The sequence below is a fragment of the Cnephaeus nilssonii genome (genome assembly GCF_951640355.1).
Source record: "Cnephaeus nilssonii genome assembly, chromosome: 2".
NCBI classification, from domain to species: domain Eukaryota; kingdom Metazoa; phylum Chordata; class Mammalia; order Chiroptera; family Vespertilionidae; genus Cnephaeus; species Cnephaeus nilssonii.
Genome location: NC_137073.1, coordinates 51,877,536 through 51,899,974, shown reverse-complemented (window position 1 = coordinate 51,899,974; position 22,439 = coordinate 51,877,536). Strand labels below are relative to the sequence as shown.

The 22,439-nt window shown below is 35.7% G+C and overlaps 1 protein-coding gene across 1 annotated transcript in view; it reads right to left on the bottom strand.

The window, feature by feature from the left end:
- Positions 1–22,439, bottom strand: part of PJA2 (praja ring finger ubiquitin ligase 2) — a 73,285-nt gene that overhangs the window by 27,617 nt on the left and 23,229 nt on the right. The window contains exons 4-5 of the mRNA XM_079793374.1: positions 19,789–20,836; positions 9,507–9,689 (exon numbers count right to left, since the gene is read on the bottom strand). Coding sequence (XP_079649500.1) covers positions 9,507–9,689; positions 19,789–20,836 — 1,231 coding nt within the window. The remainder of the gene's footprint in view (positions 1–9,506; positions 9,690–19,788; positions 20,837–22,439) is intronic.

The window sequence follows — 22,439 nt, the reverse complement described above, 5'->3', positions numbered from 1 at the left end:
AAAACAACCTATTAAGCCTGGAATAAACCTTGAAATTTCTGTTATTTCTAGTGTATTCCTACAAAAAATACGTTTCTTTCCTATTATACAGATATCAAAATGACCCAGTTACTCTGTGCTTCAGATATCTATATATATAAAAAGCTAATATGCAAAGTGTCCCCAAGGGAGTTCAACTGGGAGACAGGGAGTTCAATCACTTGCTATGATGTGTGCTGAACACCAGGGGGTGGCGCGGAATGAAGGGAGGGACGGCAGCTGGAAGGCCCCAATCGGCCCTGATGGCCAGCCAGGGCTAGGGACCCTACCCGTGCATGAATTTCGTGCACTGAGCCTCTAGTATAATATAAAACTTAAATATATTGGTGAAAATGATTTAGTGTAAGAAATATTAATGTATGGGTTTTTTAATTCAAAGAAGAAAACTAAAATAATAAATCATCATAATGAGTCTAAACAATTTAGACAGTCTAAACAATTTATAACATGTCATTAATACTCCTACTAAACAATTTATAACATGTCATTAATACTCCTACTATATAACCAATTCCTGGCTACATATTTTGCTTAAACATTTCATTCTGTCTTTAATAATTCATCATAGCACAGTTATAGAAACAGAAAATAAGTGGTATGGCATATGCTTTCAACATGTTATACAAAGTTTGTATAAATTCCTACCATTTCACATAAATTTTCGCAGGCTTCAAGAGTGGCAATGTGCTGGACCAAAGTTATCTTGATAGTATAACGAAAGGAATTTTGCTCTTTAAAAAAAAAGAAGATTCTGAACAATGGGGTCAAAGTATCTTTCATTTTGTGTAGTTAACAACAGAAACCAGTATCTCCATGGGACTATAAGCATACAATGGAAGTTTCAAAAACCTTGAAAATATTTAGGACAATATCTCAATGTTCTTTCTCTCTACATATGCATTAACACATACACACACCCTAGCTAACATATTCACAAAAATTTAGAGCTTTAATGGTCTTTCTTCATTTTGGCAATTCAAAAATCAACAAAATGCCATTATAACATTATGTAGTAATATATCAGACTTAAAAAAAGACATTATCTAATCATGTCTCCAAATGGTTCATTCTTTAAAAAAGCAATCCCGCATTTGGAAGATTGGAAGCCTATACCTACCACTACCACCACCAGAGTCACAGGCATTTCAACTAGGAAGGGAAAGTGCCAACTTGTCCTTCCCTTTTGAGGATTTTTAAGCACAGCTTAGAGAAAATGAATGCTACTACCATGACTGGAAGCTGAAAACACCTCATCATGTATCCTCACCACCTAATCCCAGTGAAAATCTTAGAAGACCACCAGCATCATCTATTCTCCTGATTACAGTCTACACTGTTACCCCAAATCTTCAGACAGACTGTTGCTCCTTCCCAGAAAAGGATTAAAGATCCCTACTCCTCAATAGAAACTGAAATTGATAACATTCTATGAACAGATATTAAAATTATCAAAATATACTAATAAACTAATATTGAATATTTTAAAGAAATTTTCATTACTGAGTTTTAAATTTGCTATTATATAATCATGCATCATAGAATTTTCTGAGAAATGAAGAAAATAAAAGGCAGAAAAATCAAATTAAACTCCTGAAAACACTACCTATTCTGATTTACAAATGTGAGTAACTTCCTTTAGCTAATAAATCAGCAACTGGAGTGGTCATTATTTGCAGCAGAGAATTTCAAATGTTTGGGTTAATGCTAACATTTTAAAGGGCCAAGGCTTTCATAAAATAAAGCTATCTTAAAAGAAATTTATTTTATGAAAATCCTGGAGAGCACATAACATTCCTAGTTAACTAGTATTTAACTAATTGGTTTTCATTTTATAACTCAAGACACATATAAGTAGCTGCAAAGCTTTAGGTATAAGCTCACTTTAAAAATATATATATTTTATTGATTTTTTTTTACAGAGAGGAAGGGAGAGGCATAGAGAGTTAGAAACATTGATGAGAGAGAAACATCGATCAGCTGCCTCCTGCACACCCCCTACTGGGGATGTGCTCACAGCCAAGGTACATGCCCTTGACTGGAATCAAACCTGGGACCCTTCAGTCTGGAGGCTGACGCTCTATCAACTGAGCCAAACCAGTTAGGGCTATAAGCTCACTTTTAAGAATGATAACTGTATAGCAAATTTTTAAGATTTCAAATCCCTATCTTACAAGGAAAGTAACTGAAATTTGAAAAAGGAGTCAAAAATCCTAAAAGGCCAAGTGCCCATTAGTAGATGAATGGATAAAAAAGCTGTGGTACATTTATACCATGGAATACCATGCAGCAATAAAAAAGAACAATCTCTTACCCCTTGAGACAGCATGGAGGGAACTGGAGAGTATCATGCTAAGTGAAATAAGTCAGTCAGAGAAAGACAAGTATCACATGTATCATATGTGGAATCTAAGTAACAAAAAATGGAGTGGATCCAGAGACATGGAAGCATGGAACAGAGTGCGGAATCTCAGAGGGAAGGTGGGGAAGGATGGGTGAATGGGAGTTAACTAACCAAAGACTTGTATACATATACTAGTGGCCCAATGCACGAATGAAGATTTGTGCAAGAATGGGCCTTCATTCTCCTGGCTGCCAGCACCGCCTTCACTCTGGCCGGAGCAGCCTTTCCACTCCGGCCCAGAGCCGCCTTTCTGCCTTCCCACACTGCCCAGAGGCCTGGAGCAGCTGGGGTGGTGCGGAATGCCTGCGTCCCGCCCCGTGCTTGGCGCCTGCACGTGCAAATTAACCCACCATCTTTGTTAGATTAATTTGCATACTCACTCCTGATTGGCTGGTGGGCGTCGTGAAGGTACGGTCAATTAGCATGTTACTCTTTTATTAGGTAGATGCATAACCCATGGACACAAATAATAGGGTGCTGAAAGCCTGGGGCAGAGTTAGAAGGGGTGGGGACAGGCTGGAGGGGACCAATGGGGGAAAACAGGGGACATATGCAATACTTTCAACAGTAAAGAATTATTTAAAAACAAATTTTTTTCAATCCTCAAAGGGAATTATAGATTACAAAATCAAGGGTACCCTGTTCCGTCATCCAGTCACAAAGATGGAATCCCATCACTTAATTTGAAGAATTATTTCTTTATTCTAACGTATTTACTTTGAGTAACAAAAATTTGAAGAATATTTACATAAATTTTGTAAAGCCACCAGAACAGCTGTAAAAGCCTAAAGAAAAACACACATGCGATGCTAATTTAACTTTAAATTAAAAAACACAAATCTCAAATGGACACTCATTACTTATTGACCAGCAACTAATTATTCAGTGTTTACCTAATAACTTGGTTACCCTGCTCTCTAAAAGCCTATTTCCCACCTCTTCTTCTTTCCTTAACTTTTTGCACTCAGATGTCGAGTGTGACTCGACACGGTTTAGCATCGGTAGCAGCTCTTTTTATACTCTTTGAATGTACCAATAATTTGAAATATAAAAAAATCCAAATAAATAAGTTTGTATGAAAAGAAACTCCCGTTTTTTATTCTACTGCCGTGCTTTGTAAAATCTGGGGTATTTAAAAAATTAAATCCCGAGTAGAATAAAGGAATCGAGAAAAAAGCAAGCGAGAGCAAAGGGTTAAACTTCACAACCTTCCTGTCCTAACCAATTCTCAACATCTAGTAACAATGAGAATACTGACATCACCTGAGAGACTCATCTTTCTTCCCACCAGCAAATCTACAGACTCACCTACACTTGTACCTACCTACTATAGTTACAATAGAAGAGTCTCTGCTTCTAAAGGCCCTCTCCTTGAAATCTGGATCCTAACCCTTATTATCTTTTCTAGGATTTCACCTTATCTTTCCTATAATTATCTGTTACTCTCCTCTGGAACATTTTATAAGCAAACAATCATGCATCTTGTTTTTTGGGGAGTGGAGACAATGTTTTGCTTTCCTAGGCTCAACATCCACCTGTGGTTCTTTCTTTTTCTTTTTTAAAGAACTGGATACAGTGACTGTCTCCACTTTCTCACCTTCAATTCCTGTTATTTTTTAACTCTTTTTTTTTTTTTTTTTTTACCCAATGCAGAATGTATACAATCTACTTATGTCACAAAGCATCTTATATTGAATATATCCATTAATCCAACACCCAGACCAGGGAACTAGAATATTACCACTGACTATTACCACCTTTTACTCTATATGTTGGCCTCAACCCCCCGAGAAAAGAACTATTTTGATGCTGCTATTGTCCTTTCATTGCTTTTTGAAAAGTTTTCACTACTTTTGTATACTTCAAGAAGATATTTACTTCTGCTTGTTTTTAAGCTTTATGAAATAGATTCCAGAAATTACTGTTTTCACTCAGCACTGTATCTCTCTGCATTCATCCATGTTTATGCATGTAACTGTGGCTCATTCATTCCCATTGCTTCTAATACTCCATATATGAATACACCACTAATTTTCTCCTATTAATTAATATTTGGGTTATATCCAGTTTTATGGCTTTCATGAAAAGTACTGCAAAGAACATTCTTATATACAACTTCTGAGCCATATGTGGAAGTTTCTCCAAGGTTTGTATCCAAAAGTGGAATAGATGGGTAGTCTACCATGCAAATGTTATAGTTATTACATAATTTTGTTGAATTTGACCTACTTTGTACCTTAACAAGCAGTGTGTAAAAATTATTCATATCTTCCAAACCCCTGACATCAAATTTTCTGATTTTTGCTAATCTAATGGATTAGTAAAAAATGACACCTCCTTGTGATCTTAACACACAATCCTCTGGGTACTAAAGATCTGAGCATCTTTTGATACATTAGTATCAAAAGCATATTTTATTCACCATTAATATTTCCTCTTCAGTGAGTTATCTGCTCAAGAATTTGTTCATTTTGCAATTAAGATTGTCAGTGTTTGTTTCTTTACTGATTTCTAGGAGTTCTTCATACATTCTGCACATGAAGATTTTATGTTCTAGAAATATATTCTCCTAATTTTTTTCTTGCCTTTTCACTTTCTCTTCTTTTTATAGATAGCTTTCTACCCATTATTTTCCCATCATGCCATGCTAAAACCTCCAGCAACAATGGCTATGGAAATAGTGCTAGTAAGCACCCTTGTCTTGCTCCTATTTTAAGCAGGGATTTTTAAACTCTGCCTTACTGAAAATGATTTCTTTTTTTTTACTAGAGACTTTTTATCAAATCAAGGAAATTCTCTTCTAGTCCTAGTTTCTGAGTTTTTATGATGAGGAGGAATTAAACATGATTAAGTGATTTATTTCCTCCATCTAAAGAATCTATCATATGAATTTTCTTCTGTATTTTGCTAATGTGGTGAATGACATTTATACTTATGTGAAACTACCTTTGCATTTCTGAAATAAATTCAGATTCATAATTGAGTTTTACCTTTTAAAATAATACATTTCCAAATTCCAATTTCCAATAATTCTGTTTAAGATTTTAATAATTCTGTTAAAATACATTTTAACATGTATTTTAATGAAAAAAAATTTTATTCACATAGGGTCTACTGACCTGATTAAAATGATTTGGAGAAATAATTTTTTTCTAGTCTTGAAGAGTAGAATGACATGATCCTTAAAAGTTTAAGAGAATTCAGCTCTAAAACCATCTAGGTCAGTTGTTTTTCTCCATGGGAAGATATTAAACCATTGGTTAAAAATTGTAATAGTTATTGTATTATCAGGCTTTGTATTTCTTCCTGTGTTTTGTTGAATTTTATTTTTCTAGAAATTTGTCAATTTCTCCTAAGTTTTCAAATTTACTGGTACAAAGTTTACCAGTACTCTTTTTAATACTCAATCTTTATTATGTTTGTAGCGGTATCCACTTATTTCAGTCTTATTTATGCCTTGTCCCAAAGGTATTGTCCATCTTTCTTAATCTTTCAAAAGTTTCAACTTCTGATTTCCTTAATCTCTGCTTTTATCTTTCCTAATTTTAATCTACTTTTGTTTATTCTAACATTCCTTTTCTATTTTAAGTTAAATGCACAGCTCAATTTTCAGCTTTTATTCTTTTCTAATATAATATTTTTTAAATTTCCCTTTAAGTACCAATTTCATTGCATCCAACAAAATTTGATTGGTGGTATTTTCATTATCACTGTCTTGTGAACATTTAAAATTTCTATTATTTCTTCTTTGTCCTCCTGATTTAAAAGAATGGATAATTGAATTTATTTCTAAGTTAACAGCACTGTGGTCAGAAAATATAGAGGGCAGGAAAATGACTCTTTGAAATGTGTTAACCTGTGCTTTGTAACCTAGTACAAGTTTGGTTTTTATATGTTTGTGTATTCCAAAGGGTGAAGTGCTCATTAAACCATGCTTTAATGAGTTGTAAAAATATGCTAAAGATATATGAATTTTTTAGATCCATGAATTGTCAGTAAATGAGAAACATATTTAAACATTTCCCGATAATAAATTTATCAATATTCTCTAGTTTGGTCAAATTTTGACTTATTATAAGTCTATTTCATTAGGAGCATTCAAATTAAAATTGCTACATTTTACTGGTAAATTGGACTTACTACATAATGACTCTCACTCTCCCCAATAATGCTTTTGTGTCTTTATGCCTTCTTTGCTAATGTTAATATAACTACCATTTTCTAAGTTAGTATTTGCCTGAAATATCATTTTCTACCCTTTTATTTTCTTTCTTTCTTTTTACTTATGCTTTTGTAAACTGCATTTAACTTAAAGAAAACCAACTGATCTGAAGCTATTATAAGCAGGGATTAGGCAATTTATATTTATTGCAGGACTTGTTTCTATATTCTATGTTTTTCATCTCTATTTTCTTCTGTTTTTATGCTTTTTTCTCCCTTTCTTTCCTTTTATTCGAATTGACTTTAAGTGTTCTTTTGCACATCTTGATTCCTTTCTTTCCTCCTCTACAGGTTTCCAGTACATATACCTTATATTTACTCTTACAGTGGTTAATCTTGAAATTTTACCATACAAATTTAAACTATGTCAAAAGTTAACTTTCAACCCTCCTCTCCCAAACAATACATTTCAACTCTGATCTTCTCCTTATCAGTCTAAATATGATTGTTGTCCTGTGTTTTACTGGTAGTTCTCTACTTCTCACCTCCCACTTTTATTTTTTAAACAAATTAGTGAGTTTTACTATTATAGGATATCAAAGCAAGGAGCTGATGACTTACAAATGTGTTTTGTTTATACCCATATAATACTTATATTTAATTACAATCTGAGACATTTTCCTTAAACTTGAAAGTTAAATATCCAGTTGCCTGCATGCCATTTACACTGTCCAAATGGCACTTAAAACTTCCAGAGTTCCTACTTCCCAGTTCTCTCCCCAGACTTCCCCATCTCAGTCAGTGACATTAGCATCTACCCAATACTCAAACCAAAACACCCAGCCATAATTGACTGATTCCTCCTTCATCTTATACCTAATTCATCCTTTTATTTATAACTCAAAAATATTCTCAAACCTCTTTTCTTTACTTACTCCTCACTTATCATCCCCTAGTCCAAAGCCAAATTTACTGCTTCCCCCCTTTTAACTTTAATCCCTTTCCAATTCAATCTCCATGAAACAGTTAAAAGTGATCTTTTAAAAATGTGTGTCAAATCAATGACTTCTCCAGTTAAAATTTCACTGATCTCTGAATAAATTCCAGATGCTGTATGTCCTGCATAGTCTGGTTCCTGAGAACTTCATCTCCTTCACTTCAGCTACACTACCTTCATACATACAAAGCCCTTTCCTTTTCAATGCCTCTGCTCTGACTTTTGTTTCTGCCCAGAAAGCTCTTCCTCAACTGCTAATTCTTATCTTTCAGATCCCAGCTCAAAAGTCATTCCTAAGAGAAGTCTCCCTGAATGTAGGCCCCTATCAGTTACTTTCTATCAAATTAGTGTTTTATTTCCTTCAGACTAATCATCACAGTTTGTATCATGTTTGTATCTTTTATTACCTGTCTCTCCCACTATAATGTGAACTTCACAAGGGTATCTTATTTGTCTTGTTGACTGATATAATCCCAGGAACCAGCACAATGCTTAGCATATATTAAATGCTCAATAAATATCTGCTGAATGAATAGCTAATTACTACCACAAATTACATATGAAACAATAATATTAGTAAATTAAGTAATAGTGATTAAAGATGATAGAACATAAAATCAGGAAGAGCAAAAGACTCCACCTCAACTTACCAATGTGTCAAAACCAATTATATTTGTAAATTTCTTTCTTTAAAGATTTTCTAATATATTTTACTCCCAGGTTTTCTTACAGAATTAATCTCAAGCTGGAAATTTATACCCTTTGAGAAATACTAATTTTAATATTAGTCTAAGCTGAAAGATTTTTCCTAAGAAAACATATCACCAAAATTGATCCCATGAGACTAAATATTAGAACCAACTAATTATCATAGAAGAAAATTAAAATTAAAGATACTCCATCATCAAGCCTAGGTTTCACAAACAAATACTAATAACATTTAAAGGAATAAACAAGCTATTTAAATAAGAAGCTATTTAAACAACTTTAAAGGAATGAGTAAGTTATTTAAAGGAATAAATAATCTACTTAAACACCAGGATTCAAAAAGATAAAAAGGAAGCACAACCTTTTAGCAAAGTATCAAACTGTCATCAAGACAAAACAAAAACAAAACAAAAAAAAAACTAGCAACAATTTGCACAATGGCTCTCAATATTAAAATCCTATGTAAAATATTAGCAAATAGAATCCAGCAGTTCACTATAATGAGAATAAACCATGATTATGTGATCATGTTGAGTTTATTTCAGGAAACAAGGGCAATTAAATATTAAGAAATCTAGTAAAATAATTATTCTTTAAAAGTGAAAAATCTTTATGATCATTTCCACTGATGCTAAAAAGACTTTAATAAAATTAGCAAACATTCTAAAATAATAACGGGGGTACTTCCTTAGTGCAATTAAAAAAAAAAAGTGTGTGTGTGTGTGTGTCTCTGTGGGTGAAATCAACCTAAAAGCCAGAATCACTCTTCTTGTGGAAATAACTAGAGCAAGGGTTGGTAAACCGCAGCCCATAGGTTATTTCTAGCCTGTCACTGGTTTATATAAATAAAATCTTGTTGCAAGACAGCTATACCCATTCATTTACACATTGTCTATGCCACTGTATAGCAATTACAGATCTAATTCACTCATACCTAACTCCATCAAAGTGATCTTTTCAATGACCAAGTTTTATTTAGTAAAGCAAAGTGGAAACATATACTGTATTATAATAGAAGGTACTGAAATTGCCTGTATTTTCAATTTGACTGTCCTTTGTAACACATCAAAACCATAATGAAAAAAATCAGTAGGACCTACTGGTCCTATACAGGGCTTGTAAATGCATTTAATAACATACCCAACATTTGAATGTGATATATAGCATTCTTAAAACAATACATCTCATTGTTAAACATACCCTTCCTGAAGAGATAACTCTTGGTTTTCTTCAGGACTACTACTATCACTGTGTAGTCCAGGTTCATTTTCATCTTTTCCTGGAAGAGTCTCCCAACTTTCATCACTTGAGGACTGATCTTTTTCTGTACCAGAAAATCGATGAGGCAAAGAAGCAGACCATTCTCCATCACTGCACTCTGAACTGGAAATTTAGAACAGAAAGAAAATAAATTGTCATTATATGTGCATTTATCATTTGGAGTGTTAACCAGGCATCATGGTATAGAGTAGACTACTGATGTCACACATGCTTCATCAGTTGTTAATTTTTAAAATGAATAAATAAATAAATATATTCAGCAGAATGTAACTTTTTTTAAATCCTCACTTGAGGACATGCTGAAAAGAAGGGGAGGGGAGGGCAGGGGAGAGGAGGCGAGAGGAGAGAGAGCAAGAGTGAGCAAGAAATGAGAGATAGAGAGAGAGAGAAACCGAAACCTAGGGCCTGTGCCCTGACGGAGAATCGAACCAGAAACCTTTTGGTGCAAGGGACGATGCTCCAACCGAGTCACTCCAGCTGGGCAGAATGTAACTTTTTCAAGTGAATGTAGTATATGGCAAGGCAAGTTATGGAATTATTAATTTATTAGTTTCTTCACGGAAGTAAGTAATTCCATGGTGCCAAAATATAGGTTCTTCATATTTAGACATATTTTTAAGTAAAAATTTAAACTTGGTAATTATAAATAAAATGCTACATAAAATAAATGATAGATTTATTATTCACCTGGCCTGATTAAAACAACTTTCTAATTAAAACAACTGTCTAAACATAATGACAAAATGATGAAATGTCTTCTATGAATAAATTTCTACTATTATCATGTTTTAAAAGCTTAACTATTTTTTCCTTCCTTTTGCACAGACTTTAAAATGAAGATACATTTAAATTCATATAAAAAAGCACTGACAAACCTTTAGTGAAGTTCTTTGGTAGGACTATGAGCCCAAAATATATTTCAATTCAAGAGAATATTTAGGTAAGAAACCAAGACATATATGATAAGGGGTTAATAAAGAACCTCAGAAAATTATTTTATTGGTTATATTTAACTCTGGTTAATCTGGTTACATTTAACTACTCTTAAAAGCTCCAGTCATACTACCAAAGGCAAAAATATTACTTACTGATGTTAAAAAGAAATCTTAAATGTCCCTTCCAACCATCTCAACCATTGTGGTCAAGAATCCTTTAAAGAATTCCTTTTGTGCACTGACTTTTGAGAAATCCATTTTAGTTCATGTTTTTGAAAGGAAGTAATAACTGGTAAGAAATTGTCTTTTCTTTATGATGACAATATATTATTAATATCTAGACTAGTTAGTGAGAACCTTCTTCTGTAGGTAGATGAACCCAAGAGATCAAAATGCTATTAACAAAGAACAGCACTAATCTGAGCTCTGAGAAGTTAGAAGAAGTAAAATCAGCATCCAATTTTCCATAAACAGTGGACAGCAGGGCACAGACATCCTGGTGAAGGAATGCAATGTAGCTCTAGGATAGCAAGTAAAAGGCAATAAATGCAAATAAAATGCCTGTAAAATTTTCTGTGACCCAAAGAATAATCTAAGATCAAGTAAATCATTTCTAAGCTTGCATCAGTATAAAAATCTACCAGAAAACAGATTTAAAGGAGCTTATTAAGCTATTTCCTTGACTATGAAGCTCAATTCAAAGCTAAATTACCAATTCCAATTTTGAGAATATTTAGGTAAGATTTCTATATTAATTTGTGGTGATTTTTTACATACTAAAAGAAATACCTCAGTTTAGACATTTTACTCAGAGTATGATCCTGTTCAGAAAGGTTAACACACGGAACTTCTGAACTTTTCTAGATGAATGAAATAACAAAATATCTACAAATTTTAATACAAAAAGAATGTCTATCAATAGTCAATATATTTAAGAAGCCTATGTCAAAGATTGGCAAACCACAGCCTTTGGGTCAAATTTGGCCCTGCTGCCTTTAAAAAATGGTCTGTGAGCTAAAAATAAATAAATAAATAAATAAATAAATAAATAAGATTTTTTTTTTACATGTTTATCTTTGATTTTGTCTCTTACTTACCAAACCCTAAAATATTTACTATTTGGCCCTTTAAGAAAAAGTTTGCAGACCACTGGCCTGTACCATTATTACTCATTTACATAACCCTCACCTCTAAGATAATTTTAAAATATCAATCCCCAGCCCTATCATACTAAGCTTTCATAATCACTAACTGCCCACTAATCCATTTTTAGATTTCACACTCCTTTTCAAGTTATATTTTAAAAATAAAATTCACCTGCCTGATAAGTCCTTCTGGAGTCAACCTGCCAGGATTTGAATCCACCACTTATTAGCTGTGAAAAAGTTACTTAACCTCTCTGTGCCTTTATCACTTCACATACCAGGTAAATATAATAGTGTCTAAGAGCTCACTGAGTTCATGTGATGACTAAATGAGTTAATATATATTAAACATTCTAACAGTGCCTAGTAAATAAGCTACCAATAACTGTTAGCAAATCTCTTTTTTAACATTTTTTATTCAAATACATTTAGTTACCTCCTAAGCAATATCCATAAAATTCCAAATTTGATGACTTAGCTACACTTTTTATTCCCATTAAAATAAATATCTCTATATATAAAAGCCTAAGCAACCGAATGACCGGTCGACCAGTCGTTATGATGCGCAGTGACCACCAGGAGGCAGATGCTCAACGCAGGAGCTGCCCCCTGGTGGTCAGTGTGCTCCCACAGTGGGAGTACCACTCAGCTGACGGACAGGCGCCAGGCATAGGGCTCACAGCTAGCAAGCGCAGTTGCGGCAGCGCGAGCCTCTCCTGCCTCCATGGTAGTGCTATCGGCAGCGGCCGGCAGGCGCAGCAGGGCTGGGATGAGCGGGAGCAGCGCACATGGCGCCCAGCCTGGGCTCGGGCTCCTCCCCGGTCGCCTGCCACTTCGCAAACTACTACATCCCTCGGGAATGTCAGACTGCTGGTTTTGGCCAGGCCTGTGGGGATTGGACCGAAACCAGCAGTCTGACATCCCCTGAGGGGCCCTGGAATGCAAGAGGCGCAGGCCAGGCTGAGGGACCCCACCAATGCACGAATCCGTGCACTGGGACTCTAGTATGATAAAAATTAGTAACACTTGTCTGTGTACTACTTAATATATTTCACCCAGTTTGGAAAAGTCTGGACTATATAAAAAAAGTTGAAACTTTAAATAGCATATATGATTTTCTACAATCTGATGCCAGTTACTAGTACATTGTTATATCCAACTGTTTTGTTACATGAATACTTCATTTCAGATACTGTCCCTGAAATATGAACTTTCGCCACAAGCATTTCTCCCACCATCAAGAATGTCTTTATAATCACTTCACCTTTTTTCCCTTTCAGGCCCAGATCATTCTTTCGTTCTTGGTTAACTCATGGACTAGACATCTTGTCTATTTAGTAAAACTCACTACAGCACAGCTACCTCTTTAACAATACATTGAAAGGTATTTTTTATAAGTATAAAATCACAGCTTCTTTAATAATGACCAAAAAAGTATCTGAAGAGATAAGCCTGAATAGGAAGTATTTGTAAACTAAGACTGTGCAACTGCATGGTTTTAAAACTTTTAGCGATATCAGTTTATTTCAAAAGGGCCAAAAATTAATCCTCTTTAAAAGTATGTTCCAGAAATTAATATGCATTTTTGATATAAGTGGTAGAAAGTAATACATAAACAATTTCCTATTAATATTTCATTCTGAACATTATGACAAATTTCAAACTTAATGTCTATTATTAATTTAAAAGTCCAAATTGGCTCAGACAGAGCTAGTCAGAGGTGACTATGTAACTCTGATAACAATTCTTTTTTTTTTTTTTACTATAAAAAAAAAACAAAAACAAACAGAAAACAAAGAACCTACTACAGGCAATTTCCTTACCGAAGAAACAAAATACTATATTTATATATTTTACATCAGGTGAAAGTTCCATCTATGACAGCCTCTTTTTACCCCTGGTAGTGGAATGCCACATTGCTAAACACAAGCTTTGAAGTAAGACAGATTTAGGTTAGGATCCTGGCTCAGTACTAATAATGCAAACCCAGGCATTTAACTTCCCTAAACTCACTATTCCTCATCTGTAAAATGAGAATATTAATATTTAATTTTCAGGGCTATAGTAATGTTTAAATGAATACTATAGATAAAATGGTTAGCACAATTTTTGGAAAAGGGCAAACATTTAATAAAGGTGGCAGTTACTTTCTTCATTATATAAGCTGTTTGCTTAGACCTTTCATTTGGATTTCCAACCAGCACACCACCATTTTCCTCTTTTCTATACCTAAGAAAGTCTATATCCTCTGGTTTGTCTTACTAAATGGTAATATCAGCCACCTGGTAATCAAATTAGCTTTAATTTTAGTCTCTTTACCAGAGGTCAGTAAATTCTGCCCTGGCCCATGAGTCAAATCTAGCCACCTGTCCATTGTTTTACGAGCTGGAAGCTAAGAATGGTTTTTGTGGTTTTTTTTGTTTTTGTTTTTTTCATTTTAAAATGGTTACAAAAGTGCCTACACAATATCCTTGCTTTATCTTTTGGTCCACAAAGCCTCCAGGGGTCTGGAGGAGACATGGGTCGATGGAAGAGAAACTGTAGAGCAGGAAAGGGTGAGCAAGCTTAGTAGTAGCACTGTAGTCAAAGAAAATGAATACTGAAAAAAGTCACCTGACTGTGGAAATCAGGTCATTGTTAACATTACAGATAGACAAATAATATTGAGAAATAGACCTGGAAGTGTTTAAGAAGAGTGGATAGTGAAGGAATAGAAGATATGAGTATGGAACATTTACTCTGAAAAGTCAGCAATGAAAGAGAAAAACAAACGGGCAATTAGTTAATAGAGGGAGCAAGATCAAGTGAAGATCTTCCCCCAGACTTAGAAAAACTGGAGAATGGGAGGTGGAGGGGAACAACCTAGGAATAAGAATAGAAAAGGTGTCAGATATGACTGCAGGCACAGAATGAGAAAAGTTACCCCTCTTCATTGAAAATAGAAATACTGAGATATCCTATCCTATCTAATAAAGAGGGAATATGCAAATTGACCATCACACCGTCACAAAGATGGTGGCGCCCATAGCCACAAGATGGTGGCGCTCAGTCCCCTCAGGCGGGTCCGGTTGCTCCTTGCACCTGCCGCTGGAGTCCCACAGTCCTTTCAGCCCAGCTAGGGGGGAGGGGAGTGGCAGGCGCATGGTGCAGCCAGACCCGCCCTCAGCTCCCCAGGGCCAGCCTGAGGCACAGGCAAGCCTCGGATGACAGCTACCCAGGGCCGCCCGAGGCTCAGGTAACCAGGGCCGGTTGAGGCTTGCACTGCCGGCAGTGGCAGCAGCAGAGGTGTGATGGGGGTGTCGCCTTCCCCTGATCGCTGGGTGCCTCCGCCCCTGAGGGCTCCTGGACTGTGAGAGGGGGCAGGCTGGGCTGAGGGACCCACCCCCCTCCAGTGCATGAATTTTCATGCACCAGGACTCTAGTTCTAATATAAAGAAGAAGAAAACAAGAAAATTCATGGTTAACTATTTCAGTATTTATAAGAAAGCAGGAGACAAAGCTATCTACCAAAGAGTGACAGGAGTGCATGAAACTAAAAGCAAAAAGAGAAAGAATTTAAAAATAAGTTTTCAAAGAGAGTAAGCAACAGAACAAATAGGATATGAAATAATTATGGATTAGAGGACCATTTGTTCTTGATTATAAAAACACATGAGTTAAACATTTAAATTCTCAAAAGAAAAACTAAATTAAGTACCAGTTTAATTTTCATATGCTCTAGTATTGTCTCCCATTAACATTTAGAGCTATATTAAAAAGCAGACCACTAAAACTTATTAGAATGTTATACTTTTTACACATTCAGTTGTGACCCAAAAACTTTTTTCACATATGAGATGAAATTATGTGATTTCTAAACAAATAATTTATGTACAAATCGTTTAGATAAGTTTAGATAATTTTGTTACCTGACTAATGAGAGAGGATCAAAAAAACTTTATTGAAAATACTCTGGATGGAAACTGTGTTAAAGCATATAATTCTTTGCATTTTCAAAGATAGTATACTGAACATAATCTAAACAGTCTAGGACATTTCACCACTGTTAACATTTAACCATGTTGTAATAGTGATATATATGGAAGTTGTTTAAATATACAAGCCTGCTTAATTTAGTAAATAAGGACCAAATGGTATCTTTTTTGAATTGTACCTGCTTTTTACAACTTTCTGGTTCTTTCCCTTAATATCATAATATTATAATCTGTAAACCCCCAAGCATGACTGTAGAACAAAGCTGTTTATCCTTATGAACTTGGAAACAAGATGAAAGGGTATGCTAAAATGTTAGAGTGTGTGTTTTAAGACCTTTGTCTTGGCTGCTCATAGATGTTTTATTTGTCGCAATACAGGAAGATCAGAGGAGCTCTTTCTTCATGGCCCTGACCTAACTTATATAGAAGAGGAAAGGAGCTTAATTTAGTCTGATAATTACCCGTACATCTTGTCTTCTTCATTAGGTTGGTGAATACCAAGGAAACAAGGATCATGATTATTCACATTTACAGAGTACCCAGAACAAAGTCTGACACTTAGGAGGATTTCAATAAATCCTTTTTTAATATATCAAACTGAAATAAACTAAATAGCTAATACTCTTTTTATTCTCCCAACATCATCAACAAAAAAAGCAGTCACAATATTTTTGTCTGAGGTAAGTTTTTTACTTTTTAAGCAAGGTTAAGTAGGGACAGAAAAAACGGTGAAAGAAACCTCAAGTGCTATAAGAAATGGTTAGGAGAACAGTTAGGCCCAAGGTTAAAATGTACTGACATGGCTAAAAGGTCCTTTTAAACTCAAGATCTGTCTTCAACAGTTATTAAAGTTCTCAGGGTGTATTTCAAAAGAGCAGGATATTAACCTTAGCTCTTTGGACTAATTCCAAGTCTGGTAATTATATGCTGCCCATTAAAATTCCCCTTACAGTTCTAATTTAATAAGGTGGTGCTCAGTTCCTGTCAAACAGCTCAGAGCAATGCTACCAGCCGCAGTGCTTTTCCCATAGATTGTAATGTTTCAGATGTGATTAAGTGATCATTTACAATTTTTCAGGGAAGAAAAGGGTCATGCATTCATTAATATGCCTTTCCACTGATAAAGAATATATACACTGTATGTTTCTAAAGTGGCCAAAATTTCTGTATCTACATATATCACAGTAAATTTTAGTTATGCTCTTGATAAGGGAGTTCAATTTGTAACTGTTATAATACAAACATAAAATATTTTTCAAGTACATCATCTATGTTTTACAAAGCAGTGAAAACTCAAAAAAAAAAATCATGCAGATTCAAAGCAGAAGCTATTTGTACTTTCCTTCTCAAAACACTTATGGTAGAGTGACTGTGTTCCCCATTTCTCCAACCTGCTAATATCAGAACTGAGCAGGACTACCGTAAAACATCAGGTAGATGAACAGTTGGCAAAATTAAACTAAATAGGAGTTACAACTCTTAAATTTCAACCTTTATCTCACACCGTATTAAAAGGTATCTGGCAACTGTGATCCTTTGCAGGGAGCAAGTGCAGAGGAACTGGAAACAGTTAAGATAGAAATAGAATTCCTCGTTAAAATTGTAGTGACTATTGAAATGAAGCCCTAAAACATATCTTAAGATTTATAGATGAAAATATAAGTAGAATCTTAAATAGAACCATTACACTTATTCTGTGGTGAATCTTTAAAAAAATCCTGTTTCTGGCATTTCAATGTGTTTTTTAAAAGTGCTCCAAAATTACTTTTATCATTTAAGCACACCCAACTACAGGTTCTGTAAGTCAATATATTATTAAAAAGTTGATAAAAAAAGCTTCTATTAACTATAAGTACTTTTCTCATCTGTATAATCTGTTTATAAAAAAAAAAATCTATTGCCCTGACCGGTTTGGCTCAGTGGATAGAGCGTCGGCCTGCAGACTGAAGGGTCCCAGGTTTGATTCCAGTCAAGGGCATGTACCTTGGTTTCGGGCATATCCCCAGTAGGGGGTGTGCAGGAGGCAGCTGATCGATGTTTCTCTCTCATTGATGTTTCTAACTATCCCTCTCCCTTCCTCTCTGTAAAAAAATCAATAAAAATATATTTAAAAAAAAATCTATTATTGTTCAGATTAATGACATTTCACTTAAGGGAAAAATTATAAATACGTATGCTAATACAACACCCTATAACTATTAAAAAAACCCAGAATTATTCTAAACAAAGAAAACACTTCCATTCACAAAAAGAATCAATTTAAAAGCCAAGAGTCAAGAAAACTATGTTTTCTCTTTAGGTTGGCAAATAGCATAAAAATTTCAACTTCATTAAATGACATTTTGCCTGACTATTAAAAGCAAACAAAAGAGGTTTTTATTTTTTATTAGTGTGTCCACAATGGAGAGGGCACAGCCAAATTAAATGACTTTCTTCAAAAGCAAAAAAATGTAATGGGAAAAAAGTGCAACACCCTTATACTTTCAAAAGATAAGTTATCTAAGACTAAGTTGTTTTATTTTTTTAATAGTAACTTCAAGGTAAATACAGTTAACAATCCAATCCAAACGTCTTAGGAATAAATGTTTTATGATTTAGATTCCCGCCTCCCCCTCCCCCAGCCCCCTTGAGATTTAGAACATTACCTAAATTCCCAGTGGGTCTAAGCCAGCACCCAGTAATCAAGCACTCATATTACTGCAACAAAATTTATAAATACTTGAAAAAAAGGACTTATTTTAGTTCAGACCCAGATCTGCTGTCAAGTAAGTTAACATCAAGTCAGGTTTTGCTGCCAACATCCATTTTTAGAACTTTGTGGATTTTGGATAAAAGATTGTGGACCTAAACTGGAAAAATAGAAATGTCAGACAAAAGTTTTTAACTATCTTTACCCTTAACTTAAAAAATAGTAGGCTACAAAAATATAGTCTATTAAGCCTTAAAGTTTACAAACTTCCATGATGGTATAGGTATTATATTTCAACAGTTCCTACAAGTTAGTTAATTCATATGGTATTTTATTAATTTTGTTATATGGTATAAAATACATAAAGTATATTCATATTCTAAAGGATGTCTTCCTTTGTTGCACATTCTAGTTAAAAAAAAATATTTCCACAAGCTAATAATCTTGGAATTGCTTTGTAATTGATCATAGTTGGGGTTTCAACTAGCTTAAAAGGACATTTGGACTATGGGATAAGAGTCAGCAACTGGACAAAGAAATTCTCCATTTCTCTTTCTGTGGTTTTACATTTTGGAAAAATAGAAAAGTATGTAACAGGGATCAGAATGCTTATTATAAGAAAAGTTATGGCCTTAGCCAGTTTGGCGCAGTGGATAGAGCGTCAGCCTGTGGACTGAAGGGTCCCAGGTGTGATTCAGGTCAAGGATACATACCTCAGTTGCAGCCTCGATCTCTGGTCCCAGTCTGGGCAGCAACCAATTGATGTGTCTCTCTCACACCGATGTATCGCTCTCCCTCCCTCTCCCTTCCACTCTCTCTAAAAATCAATAGAAAAATATCCTCTGGTGAGGATTAAAAAAACTTCTGATCCCTGTTACATACCTAGACTGGCTTACCACAGAATTTTTAAAACTACGATAAATGTTCACCTTGAATTTCATAAACTGAGATACAAAGAATTAAATTAGTATCTATTGTTTTGTAATAATAATCACCTTGATATAATTTCTGTGAACTCCTGCAACATCTCAAAGACAGTTTTCTGTAAAAAACTAACCACTACTTTGCATGTATGGTTAGCACTTGGTAAATAAGAATATTTGAACCTGGCCAGTATGGCCCAGTGGTTGAGCACTGACCTACAAACCAGATGGTCACAGTTCGATTCCTCGTCAGGGCACATGCCCAGATTGTGGGCTCAACCCCCAGTGGGGGGTCATTTAGGAGGCAGCCGATCAATGATTCTCTCTCATCATTGATGTTTCTATCTCTCTCTCCCCCTCTCCCTTCCTCTCTGAAATCAATAAAAATACATATTTTTTAAAGAATATTTGATATGTTAAAATATCTACGTAATTCCCTGTGATGTCAGAGAGCACATCCATCAAACACCATGGTAGTAGAAAGAAATCACTTCGTTCACTACACAATCTGACAAAGTATTGAATAAAACCTTACCTGTCTTCATCTTTGTCATACAGTTGGTAATAATCTCCACAGCTATTCCAAAAGGTGTTATCCATAACTCCTTGCCTTCCTGCTGTGGCTCCACTTTCTGATGTTATTTGGTTATTTTCTGTTTCACTCTGTGTAACTCGTGCGAAAGGTAGATCCAAGAACATACAATCATGTTCTCCATCGTAGTCATCACATTTTATCAAGAGGTCATCTGAGCCATTTTCCTCAACTTCCAAAGCCTCCCTCCACCTCTGAACACTTCTTTGTTTAGCCTCATGCCTATTAAAACCTGATTCTTGGTTCACCTGGCTTGAACTTATCAGTTTTCTAACTTTAGGCCTCACTACCTGTTCAGGAGAACTTCCCTGCTTGTCCCTATCCCTGGTATTTTGTTCACTGCAAATATGCCCCAGAGCACAGGCTGTATCTTCAGTTGAATTTTCTCTCTTTCTCTCCTGGCTAGTATTATTTTGTTCTTTCTTCCTAATAACTTCCTCTTCAGAAGAGGACCTCCGAAATTCCTGATTGGTTTGACTGACAATGTCACCAGTAGAACTTTTCACTAAAGGCGCTGAATCAAACTCTTCAAACTCATCTTGTATTTCACAGTTAAAAGCGGGAACTGGTGGTAAAAGACCTGTATTTGCCTCCACCTCTCCATTTTCCAACTCAAATACTGTATTGCCCAAAGCTTCCTGATGTCTACCACCTTCCACAACTTCTGAAGAAAGCTGAAGACGGTCATTATCCTCCTCTCCATGTCTGCCATCTGGATCATAAGAGTCAGTATGAACCAATGCAATTCCATTTTGGACACTTGAGGCATTACAGGCTGCTGGAGTATATTCTTTCTCAGAGTTATTATGAAGATTTGTACTGCTTCCTAAGGTCTCCCTGCCTTCCCCACTATGTTGTACTGCAGCAAAGGATGGACTGCTCTCAATGGTCTGATTCAATGCTGTATCACAAATGGGAATTTCTGTTTCACTTTTTTCAAATAAAGGATTGTTGGGTAAAGAAGATTGAACATGATCCAATGGACTGGAACCTTCATAGAGAACAAAAGAAAACATATTTGGAGGGATTAATTTAGATAAAATTTGATTTAATAATGGCTATTTTAAGGAAAAATCATACCAATTATTACCTCTTTGAGATTATAAAAGAATTTCTCTGACAGGTGCTTATATGTATCCTTACTTAACTGGGAGGGCAGAATGGTTACCCTATGAGTTCATTTATGCCACTGTGTGGTCACTCAGTATCAGCTCACCTACATATCTTTTACAGATTTTCCACCTAAGTCCTAATACCTAAAACATTCTGTAAAATACATTAAAAGCAGAGGCTAATGAAAGACCAAACAATAAAAGGCATAAGTGAAGTCACTGCCCTCCCAGTTCTTGGAGTGTGCAATTCAAACTTAACTTCTTCTATTACATGCAGGTGTAAAAAAAAAACAAAAAAAAAAAAACAAAAAAGTACTTATGATAGATATAAGATCAGATTACATATATAACAGAAATGAGACTCTACTGTGTTTGAGTCAATTCAGAAGATTATATCTCAGTCTCTGATACATAATATTAGATTTCTATCCCAAAAGTAGACTGTTGTAATATAGCTATAATGAGTTAACTTCAGATATATTACAGCTATGAATGAAAAACAACGAAAAAGTCAATGTTGATTCTCTTTGCCACAGATTGTCAGAATCTTGATACAAGAATAAAATCATATCAAGTCTATAAATTACTTTAGCATGAGTATCTTTTATCACTACTAATTGAATAATAAAAATGAAGACATGAAATTTATTGGAACAAAAATTTATAAATTACAAATAACTGAAGATCAGTCTTGTCATTCCACCAAAAGGCTTCTTTAATAGAATGACCTTACATAATAATTCAGATTCTTATATATAAACTAGAGACCTGGTGCATGAAATTCGTGCATGGGGGGAGGGGCAAGGAGGAGGGATGTCCCTCAGGCCAGCCTGCACCCTCTCCAATCTGGGACCCCTCCAGAGATGTCCGACTGCACCCTCTCCAATCTGGGACCCCTCCAGAGATGTCCTGGTGGGATCGGGCCTAAACGGGCAGTTGGACATCCCTCTCACAATCCAGGACTGCTGGCTCCCAACTGCTCACCTGCCTGCCTTCCTGATTGCCCCTAACCGCTTCTGCCTGCCAGCCTGATTGATGCCTAACTCCTCCCCTGCCAGCGTGTTTGCCCCTAACTGCCCTCCCCTGCAGGCCTGGTCACCCCTAACTGCCCTCCCCTGCAGGCCTGGGTCCCACCCAACTGCCCTTCCCTGCAGGCCCGGTCACCCCCAACTTCCCTCCTCTGCTGGCTTGGTCACCCCTAACTGCCCTCCCCTGCAGGCTTGATTGCCCCCAACTGCCCTCCCTTGCAGTCCTGGTCCCTCCCAACTGCCCTCCCCTGCTGGCCATCTTGTGTCCACATGGGGGCAGAATCTTTGACCACATGGGGGCAGCAATCTTGTGTGTTGGAGTGATGGTCAATATGCATATTACTCTTTTTTTTTAGATAGGATAGAGGCCTGGTGCACGGGTGGGGGCCGGCTGGTTTGCCCTGAAGGATGTCCCGGATCAGGGTGGGGGTTCCCTTGGGGTGTGGGGCGGCCT